We start from the raw sequence: 15,816 nt of genomic DNA, 5'->3' as shown, positions 1-15,816 counted from the left end.
TCAACTTTTAGCGATTCATGTACAAGCACTCCTAAGTCCCTTTGCACAACACCATGCTGCGATCTTTCACCATTTAAATAATACTCGGATCTACTATTTTACTTCCATAGTAGGTAACCTCACATTTACCAACATTGTACTTCATCTACCAGACCCTTGCCCACTCACTATCCTCTCTAAATCTCTCTGCAGATCTTCCACATCCTCTGCACAGTTTGCCTTTCCGCTCAATTTAGAGTCATCAGCAAACTTGGATACATTACACTCTGTCTCCTCTTCCAACATATATATATAAATCATGAACAGATGCTGGCCCAACACCGACTCCTATGGCACCCCGCTCACCACTGACCTCCAACCAAAGAAATACTCATTTATCCCAAATCCCTGCTTTCTATTGGTTAACCAGTTCTCTATCCATGCTAGTACATTCCCTGCAACCCCATGCATTCTTATTTTATGGATGATTTGTGTGGCACCAATATCGAACACCTTCAGGAAATCCAAGTGTACAATATCCACCTGTTCCCCTCCATCCACCATGCTTGTTACATCCTCAAAGAAGGGAAACATCTCAGCATTTCCCTGTCCAAAGTCTTTTAAGAATTATATATGTTTCAATGAGAGTACCTCACTTTTCTAAACTCCAGTGTGTAGAGCCTTTGCTCATAAGATGATACCTCCTCAGCAAGGATCTTGGGCCTATATTTGTCTTTTTCTGTTTGGATAGTTAATAGGAGCTTTAATGGACAATTCCTGTGCTCCCTGCAATGTTACTCTATTACTCTATTTTTCTGGTCTTGAACAAACATTTTTGTCCTCATTTGCTGGATTCAACAATGTTCTGGACTCTCAGGCATGTTACTTTTTCTGACAATTTTATCTGTCCTAAAGAGAAGTGACCACAGAAATATTGTAGTGTTAAAATTCATGAACTTGTACTATTTGATGTGCGTTGTTGATACTTGCCTTCTGTTTTTCAGTGACCCGAGTATTATGGGAATTAATCCTGCCGAAGAAATGGAACTGCTTCTTGAAAGCTATTACCGACAGGCTGAAGATTTGGCTAATTCAGCACGAGAGTTGAAAGTGTTAATAGATGATTCCGAGAGCATCATATTTATCAACTTAGACAGGTTTGTTAGTGTTAGCAATCCTATAATGTCATGATTTATGAATGAAGCAAGATACTATTGTTTATTTAACTGATTGTCTTAATTTATCAATCTTTTAATCAGTGCAGTTCGGTAAGTCGATACTTAAAGTAATGGTTGCATTTCTGAAAATCACAACATTTAAATGAAATAACTTTAAGTGAAAGACAGTTCCCATTGAGTTACTGTTAAAATGTAAATAAGCTCCAAAGGACATTTATTACCCAAAAAAATCATTAAAACATTACACCCTGTACGTTGAAATGCTATATTCCTGCTTTCCTACATTAGTAAATGAAATAACTTAGTTTTAAAACTATAAAAGTCTAACTTTCTAGTTATAGCACATTCTATTCACCACTAATCTTGCTTTCCACTCCCTGATCCTTCTTGTTGCTGCAGATTGTTCCCTTCCTGGTGTATGACCTCTAACCCTTCCCTGATCCTGAGAGATCCCCTCCCCCAAGTCCCCCTCCCCCAAGTCCCTCCTCCCTGCTGGACCAACTTCCCTCATTCCTGAAGAAGGGCTAATGCCCGAAACGTCGATTCTCCTGTTCCCTGGATGCTGCCTGACCTGCTGCGCTTTTCCAGCAACACATTTCCATCCCTGAGAGAGTGAAGCCTGAGGTTCTGTTGCTCAAGGCTTATAGCAAAAAGTCTTTACTCATCAAACACCTGGTTCAGCCTTTGCTAGCTCCTGGCCAGTTTGTAGCTGCTACTTAGTAGTATCTTCTTGAATAGCTTTGCCATCTCTGATTGTTGTCCATCACCATTTCTAGGATCCTCTCAGACACTGGTGGGACTGCTGTTATTGGCTGTCTTCAGGACCTTGTCCTCCCTGCCTGTCCACCTAGCTGTTAAGATGTTAGGCTCAGTGATGAGTGGTGGCAGTCTGATATCTATAAAAATAGATATCAGACACCACCTTTGGTCAGGAACAAATAATGGCTCAAGCAAGTGGTTGGGAGCCTGTAAAGGCTTCATGACACCGATGTCAGGCTGCAGTCACAGAGGGTTGGGCAGCAGATCAGGACATGAGGCATGGGGAGTGATCTCCAATCAGAGAGAAGGAAAGACTGGTGCCATTTTGGCACAATGTTAAAAATAAATCTGCTTGACAGGATTGCAGGTCCAAATGGCGCAATGCTGTTAAAGCAAAATAACTTTTAAATGGAGCTGCATAATACAAGGATTGGCTACAGGACATGCATTAACATTGCATTTTCTTACTGATTAGATTCTAAACTGACACTTTAATTTGTTAATGAGAACTGTTCAATGCACCAAATTTGTTAATAGGAAATTGAAATTTAAAAATACACCATTTCACAAAAAATTGGATGACATTTTCAATTCAGTTTTAAACAAATTTAAGTTTTGACAGTGTTATGGGGAAAATCACTAGTTTCGGAGTCAGAGTTGGAGTTTAATGACAGAGATAATTGCACAAGGAACTACCGGAGCTCCGGGGAGAGAAAGATACCAACAGCACAGAGGTCAGCTGTGACCTGGAGCACGTCAAGAAATTTTTATATGTCTTGTGATAAATAGGTCAGTGATGAGATTATTGTCTTTGTACATGGTTTGTTTATAGTAATCGTCACAGAATCATTGATTGTTTCGATACAGTCTTTGTCAGTCCCAGTGCAGCCTTGGTTAATTTCTGTGCGGTCATTGTCAGTTCCAGTATAAACAATGTCAATTTCAATGCTTGCACAGAAATCCATTGCTGTAGTAATGGGCACTAGTTGCTCTTCCTGAGAAGGGCAATTACTGCAGCCCTGGCCATTAACTTTTCGTATTGAGTCCATATCAAATTGTTAGCATTTCTATCAAAGGTGTTGGCTGGACCCAGACACTTCAGCCGGCAGTGTTCATTACTCGTGTATTCTCTTCCCCCACCTGCCTTAAACTCATCAAGTGCATTGTGCTAGCATTCTGACGGCCTCAGCAGTATCTGTATCAGCTCTGCTGTCTCTCTCCATGTTGTGATCCAGCGGCCATCTTATGTGTAAAGTTGGCCAACTGATGGCTCAGTGGCCATTTTGTGTGTCCATGTGCCTAGTGTTACCCTGCCCCATGCCAAGTCCCTTTTCAACAGAATTTACAATATTTTAAATTTTCAACATTTTAGCTAAAATATTGGGATTTGTTTGTGTTTGAACATAAAGTGGATCACCAATTAGGAAATAGGTGCTTGCAATCTGTTTGCCTCCTTAAATGTGATGAATTAAAAGCACCAAATGATGCTACGTCAGTTTTTAGCTACTACTTCAGCAATTACTTGATGTGGAAATGAGACAAGTGTCCAAAGAAAGTGAAAGCTGTTATTTTATGCTGTTAATTGAAGTTTTAATAATCATTTTCCATAGTATGATGAGTGGTTGATAATATGCTTGTATTAGTGAAAGGGAAAAATATGCACATTACGGAAAAAAAAACAAGAAAGTAAGATATAATTGGATAACTCTTTCAAAGAGCTGACACAAGCACGATAGACCAAGTGGGTTTTTTTTATGATTATACAAATCTAGTCCTTTAATAAGTAATAGGGCAAGAGTAGACCATCTGGCCTTCCGAGCCTCCTCCGCCATGCAATAATATCATGGCTGATCTTATCGTGGCCTCAGCTCCACTTACCCACCCTCTCACCATAACTTTCAATTCCTTTACTGTTCAAAAAATTATTTATCTTAGCTTTAAAAACATTCAATGAGGAAGCCTCAACTACTTCATTGGAGAGGGAATTCCATAGATTCACACAACCCTCTTGTTCCTCTTGAGGAAGTTCTTCCTCAATTCAGTCCTAAACCTGCTCCCCCTAATTTTGAGGCTTTGCCCTCTTGTCCTAGTTTTGCCTGCTGGTGAAAACATCCTCTCTACTTCAAACTTAACTATTCCCTTCATAATTTTATATCTTTCTATCAGACTCCCCTCTCCCCCCCGCCCCCCAAATCTTCTAAATTCCAATGAATATAATCCCAGTCTACTCAGTCTCTCCTCATAAGCCAAAGCCCTCAATTCCAGAAGCAACCAAGTGAACCTCCTCTGTACCCCCTGTAGTGCCAGTACATCCTTTCTCAAGTAAGGAGACCAAAACTGCACACAGTTGACCTCATCAACACCCTATACAGCTGCAACAGAACCCTGCTTTTAAACTCAATCTGTTTAGCAATGGAGGACAAAATTCCATTTGCAGTCTTAATTACTTGTTGCATCTGCAAAACAACCTTCTGCAATTCATGCACCAGGACATCCTGGTCCCTCTGCACAGCAGCAATGCTGCAAGTTTTTATCATTCAAATAATAGTCCTATCAAAATGGATGACTTCACATTTATTCACATTATACTCCATCTCTCAGATGTTTGCCAGCTCATTTAAAACTGTGTGTGTCCCTCTGCAAAGTTTCACAGTCCTCTGCACAATTTGCTGTACACTCATCTTAGTGCCATCCACAAACTTTGGCACACTACACATAGTCCCCAGCTCCAAATCCTCTCTGTAAATTGTGAATAATTGTGGCTCCAGCACACCACTACACATTGAAAAGCACTCATTTATCCCCACTCTTTGCTTCCTGTTAGCTAACTGATCCTATATCCATGCTAATACATTACCCGTAATGCCATTTCATTACTGTGAACTATAAGAAGCAGCATTTAATTATTATTGACCATCTTTGACACTAAAAAAAATGAACCTGTGCAATTGGCCGAGATGATTCTTTTGTAGAAATGCACCAAATTTTCACTTGGAGATTTTGGTCTGTTTAATGTGTACAAAAATCTTCTGTATCCATTTATGCTCTGTAAGCCAGTAATTATGACATAGCATATTTGCTGTTCCACTACAAATTGCATTTGATTCTGCTAAAGTATAAGGATCAGACCTTGTTGGAATATTTCAATCGATCATGCAAAATAGTTTAAGATTAACTGAATAGCTGTTTCAGTCAATTTTAGTCAGTGAGAGAGAGAAACACAATCACTTTATGCTGAAGTACCACTTTTTAGCTGGTTCCAAGCAGCTGGGACAAGGGACAGCCTGTGGGAAATGGGGCTCTGCTCAGAGCTCGAGACAGATGGAATTGTGGCAGTGATTAGATGCTGGAGTACAACCTTGTGAAGCCCACTGGGAGGTAGGCTCAGGAGAAAAGATCGGGAGGTGACCAATTATTGTGAACACTATGACTGACTGTGAAACTGGGACATGCCTGCATTTAGATGTTGAAGTATATCCTGGGCAAAAGATTGGGGTTGTAGTCTCAGAAATAAGTCATCTCAGCTGGAAAAGAGTACAGAAAATACTGGATATAAGAGTTCTGAGAAATTCAAATGCACCACAAGCTGAGTGAAGGTCGCTGTCTGTAAAAGAGTTGAAATTAATATACCATAAGTCAGTGCTAGAGTGCAGTCTTGAGAATCCAGGGAGCACTGACCCAGGACAAGAAATTGAACCGCCAGGAGGTAAGAAGACTTTGAGGTAGTCCAAATCAAAGTGGCTTTTGAGGAAATCAATTTTGATATCTTCAAAAGTGAAGATTTTATATTTCTTATGAAGGAGACAATGTTTTAGTGTGGTTTTATGAACAACAGTATCACTGATCTCTGGGTGGGTTGCTGGGAAATTCATGGCATCTGTCTTGACTGCTTCTGCTATTTGATATGTTCTGTGAGGAATTCAACCATAGTTTATTTGTTAATCCATATTTGCCTCATGTTAATTCTGGTTGTTAGAGTATAAGTGGTATATACGAACTGTGGCTTTATCTCTTCTAAGTACCTGTGATTCAAACTTTCTTTACTTTAAACACAGGTGTTATTGGTTCTGAAACATAAAAATATAAATTTAGTGATTTTGTTTAAGTTTATAGCAATTCCTTATATCTTGAAGTGTCTACGTAATGTAATGCGATAAGTGATTGGAATAACCTAACAATTTTGTTGCAAAGAAGGTATTTTGGGAGAATCCAGAAATCCATTGATTTAAATATTGTACTGATTAATAATCAGTTGAAAGTGATATATAGACAAATTCTATATGGCACAATAGTGCTTACTATTGGCCATTTCTGTCAACTGCTTTTATCCATATTTTAAAATTCAAATTTGTAGTTTGAATCCCATGCACAATAACCGATATTCCCTTTGGACTCAGAGTATTGAGTATAAGAGTTGCGAGGTCATATTTTGGCTGTGTAGGACGTTGGTTAGGCCACTTTTGGAATATTGAGGGCAATTCTGGTCTGCTTCCTATCAAGTTGTGAAACTTGAAAGGGTTCAGAAAAGATTGACAAGGATGTTGCCAGGGTTGCAGGATTTGAGCTATAGGGAGAGGTTGAACAGGCTGGGACTGTTTTCCCTGGAGCATCGGAGGCTGAGGGGTGACCTTATAGAGGTTTATAAAATCATGAGGAGCATGGATAGGATAAATAGACAAGGTCTTTTTCCTGGGTTGGGACAGTCCAAAACGAGAGGGCAAAACTTTAGGGTGAGAGGGGAAAGACATAAAAGGGACCTACAGGGCAAGTTTTTCACGCAGAGGGTGGTGCTTATATGAATTGAGCTGCCAGAGGAAGTGGTGGAGGCTGGTACAACTGCTGCATTTGAAAGGCATCTTGGTGGGTATATGAATAGGAAGGGTTTGGAGGGATATAGGCCAAATACTGGCAAATGGGACTAGATTAGTTTAGGATATCTGGTCGGCTTGGAGGAGTTGGACCAAAGGGTCTGCTTCCGTGCTGTATATCTCTATGACTCTATGTCTACGGTCCTTTATCAATATTCAACATGTGCTTTTTGGAGGAAACAGTCAGATAGCATTGCTTGGAATGATTCTCAATATCTGTACATTTACCTCCAGGCTTATTGTAATCTGCTGTGTGTTTCTTCCCTGCAACAGAGATTTTTTTTTCTCATGCTATGACCTATCACCTCTTTTGTCACATCTCTCATGAAATATGGAAAGTTATGTGCATTCCCTTACTTGGAGTTAAAATGTGCAGTTTGCTTGTTTTGGAGATTTACCTTTCTCACTTTTTATGCTTAAAACTTTTCCATTCCTTTGCCTCTTACTATCCAGTAGTATAATCCCTGTTGAACTCCACAAATGAGTTCATTCCTGATGAAGAGCTTTTGCCCAAAATGTTGATTTTCCTGCTCCCCGGATGCTGCCTGACCTGCTGTGCTTTTCCAGCACCACTCTAATCTTGATTCTGATCTCCAACATCTGCAGTCCTCACTTTTGCCTAATCCCTTGCCTCTGGCCTTTTCTGCATTGCACTGTCTTTACCTCACCAACGTTGACTGTTCAGCTAAATAGATTCCATGCTCTGGAATTTGCTCCCTAATTCTTCCTTTATGATTTTCAAATATCTATCCAAATACTTGAGCACCCATAGCTTCCTATCTCTCCTCCTCGATTCTTTTTCACTGTCTGCTTCAGGGATGTGCCTACACTATAGGTGCTATGTAAATGCATTTTTAGAAACTATTAGCTGCTGCAGTAGTCTTAGAAATTAGGATGGCAGGGTGTAGGTATTTTCTAAACAACCTGTTCTGCAAATGGTATCCCACACATTTGGAAGAAGGTGAAACTTGAACACATGCCTCCTGGCTTGGAGTCAGAGACATTATCATTGTGCTATGCTCCCTGATTAATTTCAGGTGGGGTTCCACTACTCTAAGCCTAAAGCCTGAACTGGTTTTCCCTAGATGTTAAAATTGTGTCTAACTTGATTAAAAAATAACTGCCTATTTAAAGGGGTTTTCTTTATTCAGTAACTACCAACCTGATTCTAGCTTGGCATGCACGAGGGATCATTTGCTCTCTCTGATAAATTTGTGGCTAGAAAATTACTAACGACTTTGACAATTTCATAAAGAATGTAGCTTAGGAGAAATGATGTGTCTATCCATTTGTTCTTTTGGGCTCAATTATTCTCATTTAAGATTTTTTTTGCACAGTTGTTTGAAAAAGCGTAAATGATGTTTGTGTGTAAATTTCAAAATATTGCATGTTAAATTAAAAGTTTAAAATTGAAAGGAGTTACAGTAGACTTGAGACCATTGTGTAGTTTTCCTGGAGAACGTGGGAATGCATCCTATGGGAATCAGTTGTGTGTTCACTAATTGCTGTTGGTTTTCCGCAGCCACCGTAATGTGATGATGCGTTTGAATCTTCAGTTGACAATGGGAACGTTTTCAGTTTCCCTCTTTGGAATTCTGGGAGTTGCCTTTGGTATGAATTTGGAATCCTCCTTTGAAGAGGTGAGAACTATTTAATGTGCAGGCCTGTTAGCTAACAACACCAAAGAGAGGGGCTCCTAATGCCATTACTTTGCCATTCTGCATTCCTTGGAAACAGTAATTGGCAGACTTTGCTCTAGGTCATCAGTTGCTTGAGGACCATCTGTTTCTGCAGCGTCACTTGGTTACCAATGAGAAGTTAGAAGTGGATTAGACTGGAACAGATGGAGCTGAAGGTTGAGTGTGGGTGTAGTTTGGGTGACTGCAATGTGAAATGCTGGGCAGCACGGTGACTCAGTGGTTAGCTCTGCTGCCTCTCAGCACCGGGGACTGAGTTTGATTTCACCTTCTGACAACTGTCTGTGTGGAGTTTTGCCAGGTTACCTATGTCAGCATGGTCTTCCCACTTTGGTTTCGTCCCACGGTCCAAAAGATGTGCATATTAGGTGGACTGGCCATGGTAAATTGCCCATAGTTTCCAGGGATGTGTAGGCTAGGTGGATTAGCCATGGAATATGCCAGATCATGGGTTAAGGGTAGGAGGGTGGGTCTGGGTAGGATGCTCTTCGGAAGGTCGGGTGGACTTGATGTGGAATGACCTGCTTCCACACTGTAGGGATTCTGTAATATGGCCCTGTCACTTTTTCCGTGGTGGATACAATATAGAATGTTGCAAACTACTCAATGATTTTAATATTCCGTAAACATTTTGCCTCTGCAACTCTGTTTCCTCAGCTTCCCTCCATTGAACTCTAGCGGTGACCCTTGGTAGGAAAGAAATCCTAATAATGGAGACAAAGCAATTGTTAAAGCTTCTTCTAGTATTACATTGGAAAGCGGTTGGTAGAGAAAAGATAAGACCTGTTACAAATGCTAATACTGTAAAGGACACCAAATAGAAAATATGTATACTGAATGATTTGTGGTTTGGATATTTGTAATTGAAGATTCAACAATATTTTCTTCTTCAGCATCTAAAGAATTGTAGAATCTTACAGCATTGAATAAGACCTTTTGACCTTTCCTTCTCTTCTTTACTTCTTGGAGATGAAAGAGTTGGAAAGTGACAGTGATGGCACGGGAATATGTGGTCTACAGTCTTCAGCATCTTGCTTCACATTCCTGCCACCAATCAAAATGCATGTGTCTTCCTTCTTCACTTCTTAATCCCTTTACATCTCATCACTTCTAATTTCTTCTAGGCCTTACACTTCTTCTACAATGCCTTTGCGCTATCTATGGGCAACTCTCTTTGCCGTCTCTTGCTTCTTTGTTGCTTCCTGTTTTATTTACTCCTCTGCCCATGGGCGGCACAGTGGCTCAGTGGTTAGCACTGCTGCCTCACGGCGCCAGGGATCCGGGTTCAATTCCCACCTCAGGCAACTGTTTGTGTGGAGTGCTCCGGTTTCCTCCCACAATCACAAAGGTGTGCAGGTTCGGTGAATTGGCCATGAATGTAGGGGAATGGGTCTGGGTGGGTTGCTCTTCGGAGGGTCGGTGTGGACTTGTTGGGCCGAAGGGCCTGTTTCCACACTGTAGGAAATCTAATCTAATCTAATCTACTGTCTCCCAATTCACTTGACTCATCAGCTAGATCTATTTCAGTATCCTGTACCTAGGCCTCTTCCTTAACCCATGCAAAGCATAAAACATCCTAAACAGTTAAACTCTTTGTTTTTACAATTTTTCTTATGTTTTGAGCCTGGTATAGATGCTTTAGTAGTAAAATCTATTGCCTACCAGCTTGTGCTTAGTCCCACAGTGTGGTGCTGGAAAAGCACAACAGGTCAGACAGCATCTAAGGAGTAGATGAATCGACATTTTGGGCGTAAGCCCTTCATCAGTACAAGAAGCAGGGGAATCAAGTTTTGGCCATAAGCCCTTCATCCTGATTCTCCTGCTCCTCGGATGCTGCCTGACTGGCTGTGCTTTTCCAACTCCACACACTCAACTCTGATCTCCAGCATCTGCAGTCCTCACTTTCTCCATGTGCTTACTCCAACTCCTATTACATAATCACACAGTGACGGTCCGGTGTCTTGCTGTTGTGTATGTCTTCACTCACTCTAAAGCCTTCACATCCTTTCTATAATGTGGTTTCCTAAATTGGACACAGTAATCCAGATAAGACTGATCCTGTGTTTTAAAACCTTCATCATCATCTTGTTTTTGCATTCATAGAGTCATAGAGATGTACAGCATGGAAACAGATGCTTCGGTCCAACCCGCCCATGCAACCAGATATCCCAACCCAATCTAGTCCCACCTGCCAGCACCCGGCCCATATCCCTCCAATCCCTTCCTATTCATATACCCATCCAAATGCCTCTTAAATGTTGCAATTGTACCAGCCTCCACCACTTCCTCTGGCAGCTCATTCCATACACGTATCATCCTCTGTGAAAAAGTTGCCCCTTAGGTCTCTTTTATATCTTTCCCCTCTCAACCTAAACCTATGCCCTCTAGTTCTGGACTTCCCAACCCCAGGGCAAAGACTTTGCCTATTTACCTTTTCTGCAATAGTCTCTTTTAGTTTACAAACTTCACTTTGCAGGCAAGCCTTGTATGTGGCACTTTCTCAAATGTCTCGTGAAAGTCTATATACGCTACCTCAACCATATTACTTTCATCTGTTCTTTGTTACCTAATCAAAAAATTCAATCATATTAAATGATTTCCACTGACAAATCTCTGATAGCTTTCCTTGATTGATTCACACATGCCCAAGCAATTGTCAATTGTTTCTGAAAGGTTTCCCTCACCAAGGTTAAACTGATCAACTTGCAATTGCTGTGTTTACCCTAAAACTATTCTGTGAACAAAGTGTAACATTCCTAATTTTCTAGTCCTCTGTTATTAATGCTATATGCAAGAAGGATTGGAAGATTATGGAATTCAAAGATGATGGAATAGCAGAGGCTGGAAATCTGAAACAAAAACTGACATTGTTGGAAAATCTCAGCAGATCTGGCAGCATCTATGAAGAGAAATCACAGTTAATGTCTCAGGTCCAGTGACCCTCCTTCAGAATTGATGGTAGCTGGGAAAATGTTGCTTTTTATTCAGAAGATGGGGAGAAGGTAAGGAGTAAACAATAGATGGAGATAGAGCCCAAAAAGAGAGAACAATTGGACAGACAAATGAGTGGATAATTGTCATCCTAGAAGAATTAACGGCTGCTAATGGGGTCTATTAGTGGCTAGCTGAAACTTTATTGCTGGAACAGCACAGCAGGTCAGGCAGCATCTAGGGAACAGAAGATTCGACGTTTCGGGCACATGCCCTTCTTCAGGAAACAACATGTGCCCGAAACGTCGAATCTTCTGTTCCCTAGATGCTGCCTGACCTGCTGTGCTGTTCCAGCAATAAAGTTTCAGCTTTGATCTCCAGCGTCTGCAGACCTCACTTTCTCCTCTATTAGTGGCTAACAATGCATAGTGTGTTATAGCAGACTATGTGAAGACATGGAAAAGGTTTCTCAAGCCCTAAAATTGTTGAACTTGATGTCAAGTCCAGAAGTCTATAGAGTTCCCAAGCAGAAAATGAGCTGCTGTTCTTCCAGCTTGCACTGAGCTTTGCTGGAGCATTGCAGTAAGCCTGAGACAGAGATATTACCCAGGGAATGAGGTGATGTGTTGAAGTGGCAAGCAAGTGGAAGTGCACAATCTTTTTTTATGGACAGGGGTTTTGCGAAGTGGTCACCCAGTCTATGTTTGGAGGATTATGGCTGTTTCCTCCACAATGATCTCCCTTATTTCCCTCAGCTTCTCCCATGTATCCCATCCTGTGCTGATGATGTATCAGTTTTGTGTGCTGGGATGGTTAATTACCTAATCTAAACTATGGGTTAGCCTCCATCCCACTAAATGTAAAATAGGGAGATCATAACAGTGACTCCTGCCTGGATAAACTTCTCAGTAACCTTTATTCTATCTAGCAGGTAAGAGATTCTCTTTCAAGAGCCACCAACGCTCCCTTTCTTTATCTTTCTCCAAATATCACATCACTGATATCACAATGTTTCCATACTCAAGGATGTTTCTCTCCAAACACACACACATGCATAAAGTCTAATTTTCTTTTATTAGTTCATCAGAAATGAAAGGTGCTGGCAAGCCCAACATTTGGGAGCCATCTCTAATTGCTCTTAAGATTGAAACATTTTTGGTCTCTTAAGGATATGGGAAGTGGGTAGAAAAGTGGAGTGGAAGTCATGATTGTATTCAGTGGTGGAGCAGGCTACACAGGCCATTGGTCTAATATCTCTTATTTACATATCTCTATAAGGGGGTGGTGGTGAGTTGCTTTCGTGAGCTGCTGCAGGCCATGTAGTGAAGTATATGTACAATGCTGTTCGGGAGGATTTTTTTGTAATTATTATTCATTCATGAGATGTGATATTCACTGGCTGAGCCAGCATTTATTATCCACCACTTTTTACATTGGTGAGCTGCTGTGTTGAAACACCACAATCCAATTAATGTAGGGACAGGATTCCAGGATTTTGACCCAGAAACACTGAAGGAACAGTGTTATATTTCCATGCCAGGATGTTGTGTAGCTCAGAGGGGAACTCACAGATGATGATGCTCCATGTATCTGTTGCCCGTCCTTCAAGATGGTAGTGATTATTGATTTGGAAGGGACATTGATGAATTTGTAGAATGCATTCTGAAGTTGTATACCATGTTGTTACTGTGCATTGAGGCTGTTTGTGGATGTGGTGCCAGTCAAGCAGGTTATGTTGTTCTGGATGACACTCAGTATCTTGAGTATTGGAGCTGAACTCAACCATACAAGTATGGAGTATTTCATCACATTCCTGACTTGTGCCTGAAACATGGTGGACTTGCTTCAAGGAATCAGGAGATGAGTTACTCTCCATAAGATTGAAAATCTCTGACCTGATCTTGCACTCACTGTAATTATATGGCTAGTGCAATTCAGTTTTTGGTCACGGTAGCCTCAGGATGTTGTTAGTCGGGGAATCAGCAATAGAAATGCAATTCAATGTTGAGGGTCAATGCTTAGATTGTCTTTTGTTGGAGCAGGTCATTGCCTGGCATCTGTGTGTCACAAATGCTATTTGCCACTTGTCAGCCCAGGCCAGGTCTTGCTGCATTTGGACATGGACTGTTTCAGTATCTGAGGAGTCGTGAATGGTGGTCATCATTGTGCAATCATCAGTGAACATATTCACTTCTTACCTCATGATGGAGGGAAGGTCATTGATAAAGCAGCTAAAGATGTTTGGGCCTAGGACATGACCCTGAGAAATCCCTGGAGAGATGTTCTGGAGCTAAGATGACTGACCTGCATCATCCTATGCCAGATCTAATTTAAATCAGTAGAGACTTCCTCCTCCTCCTAATTCCCATTGCCTGCAGTTTTGCTCGGGTTCCATGATGTAACATTTGCTCAAATGTAGACTTACTGTCAAGGGCAGTCACTCGCCCTTGCCGTCTGAAGTTTGAACCAAGGCTGCAAGGAGGTCTGGATTGGAGTGGCCTTGGTGGAACCCAAATTCAGTGTTCGTGAACAGATTACTGCTAAGCAAGTACTGTTTGGCATTGGTGATGACGCCATCACTTTACTGATGATCATGTAGAATAGGACAATAATAGAGCTGTACTAAGCAATTTGTTTTTTTTTTAAAATGAACTTGATTGAACAAAAAAGGCTTCAACAAAATAAGCACTACTCACAATACAATTTATAACTATGTACGTTATGCATTCAGTTTACTATGGATCATGATAAGCATACCACAATCCTCTGGGAAATTCTCCTCAGCTCCATTCTTTAGCCAATTTAATTCACTCCACGTGAATTCAAGAAAGAGCTGAAGGTACCAGACACAACAGAGACTATGGATCCTGACAACATTTTGGCAACAGTACATGGGACATGTGCTTCAGAAGTTGGTTAAAACAAGGTGTTTGGATTTCTATTTTATTGTTAGTGGCCCAACAAGATCATAACACAATGTGTTATGGGATCCCTCTGCCTCAACTATTCCTTATATTGATGACTGTATTTGAGTTATGTTCTGCTCTCACTATGAATTGGAAGGTTTTAATAATTCTGTCATAATTTTAGTGAGTTTCAGTATCTAATGCTTCCCTTCCTTGACTTATGTCTCCATTTCTGATAATAAGCTTTTCACACTGACTTCCCCAGCTACCCTTCCTCAAACCACGCACCATGGAAGGTTGGGAGAATTCTGTTTAGAAGAAGCAACCTTCTGTAGCAATATTCATGAGATGTCTTCTATTTTTCTCAACTCAGAACACCTCCCCCCATTTTGGTGATGATGGCTATCATTGGTTTCTGCTACTTTTCCCACAGCTTTGGTCTTCACTGTTCCCTGGCCTCCTGGAACCACTTTCTATCTGATTAGCCTTGCTGTTCATTGAATAGTTTTCTGCCATCTAACACTCCAAAGAGCATCCCACCCAAACACACTCGCTACCTGATCTCTGTAACCCTGCATTTACCTTGGCTAATCCACCTAGCTTGCATGTCTCTGGACACTGAGGCAATTTAGCATGGCCAGTCCACACAACCTGCAATTCATTGGACTGTGGGAGGAAAATGGAGGCAGAAACTCACACAGCCACAGGGAGAATGTGCAAACTCCACACAGACGGTCACCCAAGGCTGGAATTGAACCTGGATCTCTGGCACAGTGAGGCAGCAGTGCTAACCTCTGAGCCGCAGTGCTGGCACTTGAACCAGTATGAAATAGATATTAACTGACACTACAATTGTAGGATGGTTACAGCACAGGGCGCTTTCAGCCCAATGAGCCTAGACCGTGCTTTGTGTATGAGCGACAGGGCACACTTCTCACTGTATTTTATATTGAATGCACGTGACAATAAAAGATATTCATTCATTCATAAATTTTGATGCAACATGAAACCTGAAAAACTGCAATAATTTTGGGAAACTACTTGTACTAATACACAGGCTTCGCAAACAGCAAGAACATAGCATGTTTACAACACAGCTAAATAAATTGGGGCAAAGCCTTGAATTATTAGAGTCAGACCAAAAGTTAAACAAATCTTGGCTGTTAACTGTCAGTCATCTAACTTGTGCATTTTCCATGGTTATAATTCTACTAATCAGAGTCCAATTGCCCAATCAATTAGCACACTCCTTTCATATAATATAAATATTGTTTTCCCTTTACATTAGTATTTTCGCAAATTGTTTTGGTGAATGCATTTTTTTCCAGAGTGTGTAGTTAGGTTCTAGACTGCTCTGCTTAGAATTGTTGTGGAAGCAGATTCAATTGAGGAGGATATTAAATGATTATTTGATTAGAAATACTGTGCAGGGAAAATTGGTAGAAAATCACGATCATAGTGCAGATGGGATGGGCCAAATGGCTTCCTTCTGTGCTAA

At 40.9% G+C, this 15,816-nt stretch overlaps 1 protein-coding gene across 3 annotated transcripts in view; it reads left to right on the top strand.

Annotated features, from left to right (window-relative positions):
- Nucleotides 1-15,816, top strand: part of mrs2 (magnesium transporter MRS2) — a 48,768-nt gene that overhangs the window by 26,229 nt on the left and 6,723 nt on the right. For all 3 annotated transcript variants that reach the window (XR_006315902.2, XM_087978603.1, XM_043719170.2), the window contains 2 exons: nucleotides 984-1,136; nucleotides 8,307-8,424. Coding sequence is in view for 2 of the 3 variants with exons in the window: in XM_087978603.1 (XP_087834729.1) it covers nucleotides 984-1,136; nucleotides 8,307-8,424 (271 nt within the window). In the remaining variant the exon portion in view is untranslated. The remainder of the gene's footprint in view (nucleotides 1-983; nucleotides 1,137-8,306; nucleotides 8,425-15,816) is intronic.

The sequence above is a fragment of the Chiloscyllium plagiosum genome, unplaced genomic scaffold, assembly GCF_037043375.1.
Source record: "Chiloscyllium plagiosum isolate Xiang-an unplaced genomic scaffold, Cpla_swu_hap1 HiC_scaffold_34, whole genome shotgun sequence".
NCBI classification, from domain to species: Eukaryota; Metazoa; Chordata; class Chondrichthyes; order Orectolobiformes; family Hemiscylliidae; genus Chiloscyllium; species Chiloscyllium plagiosum.
This window is presented reverse-complemented; position numbering and strand designations above follow the sequence as displayed.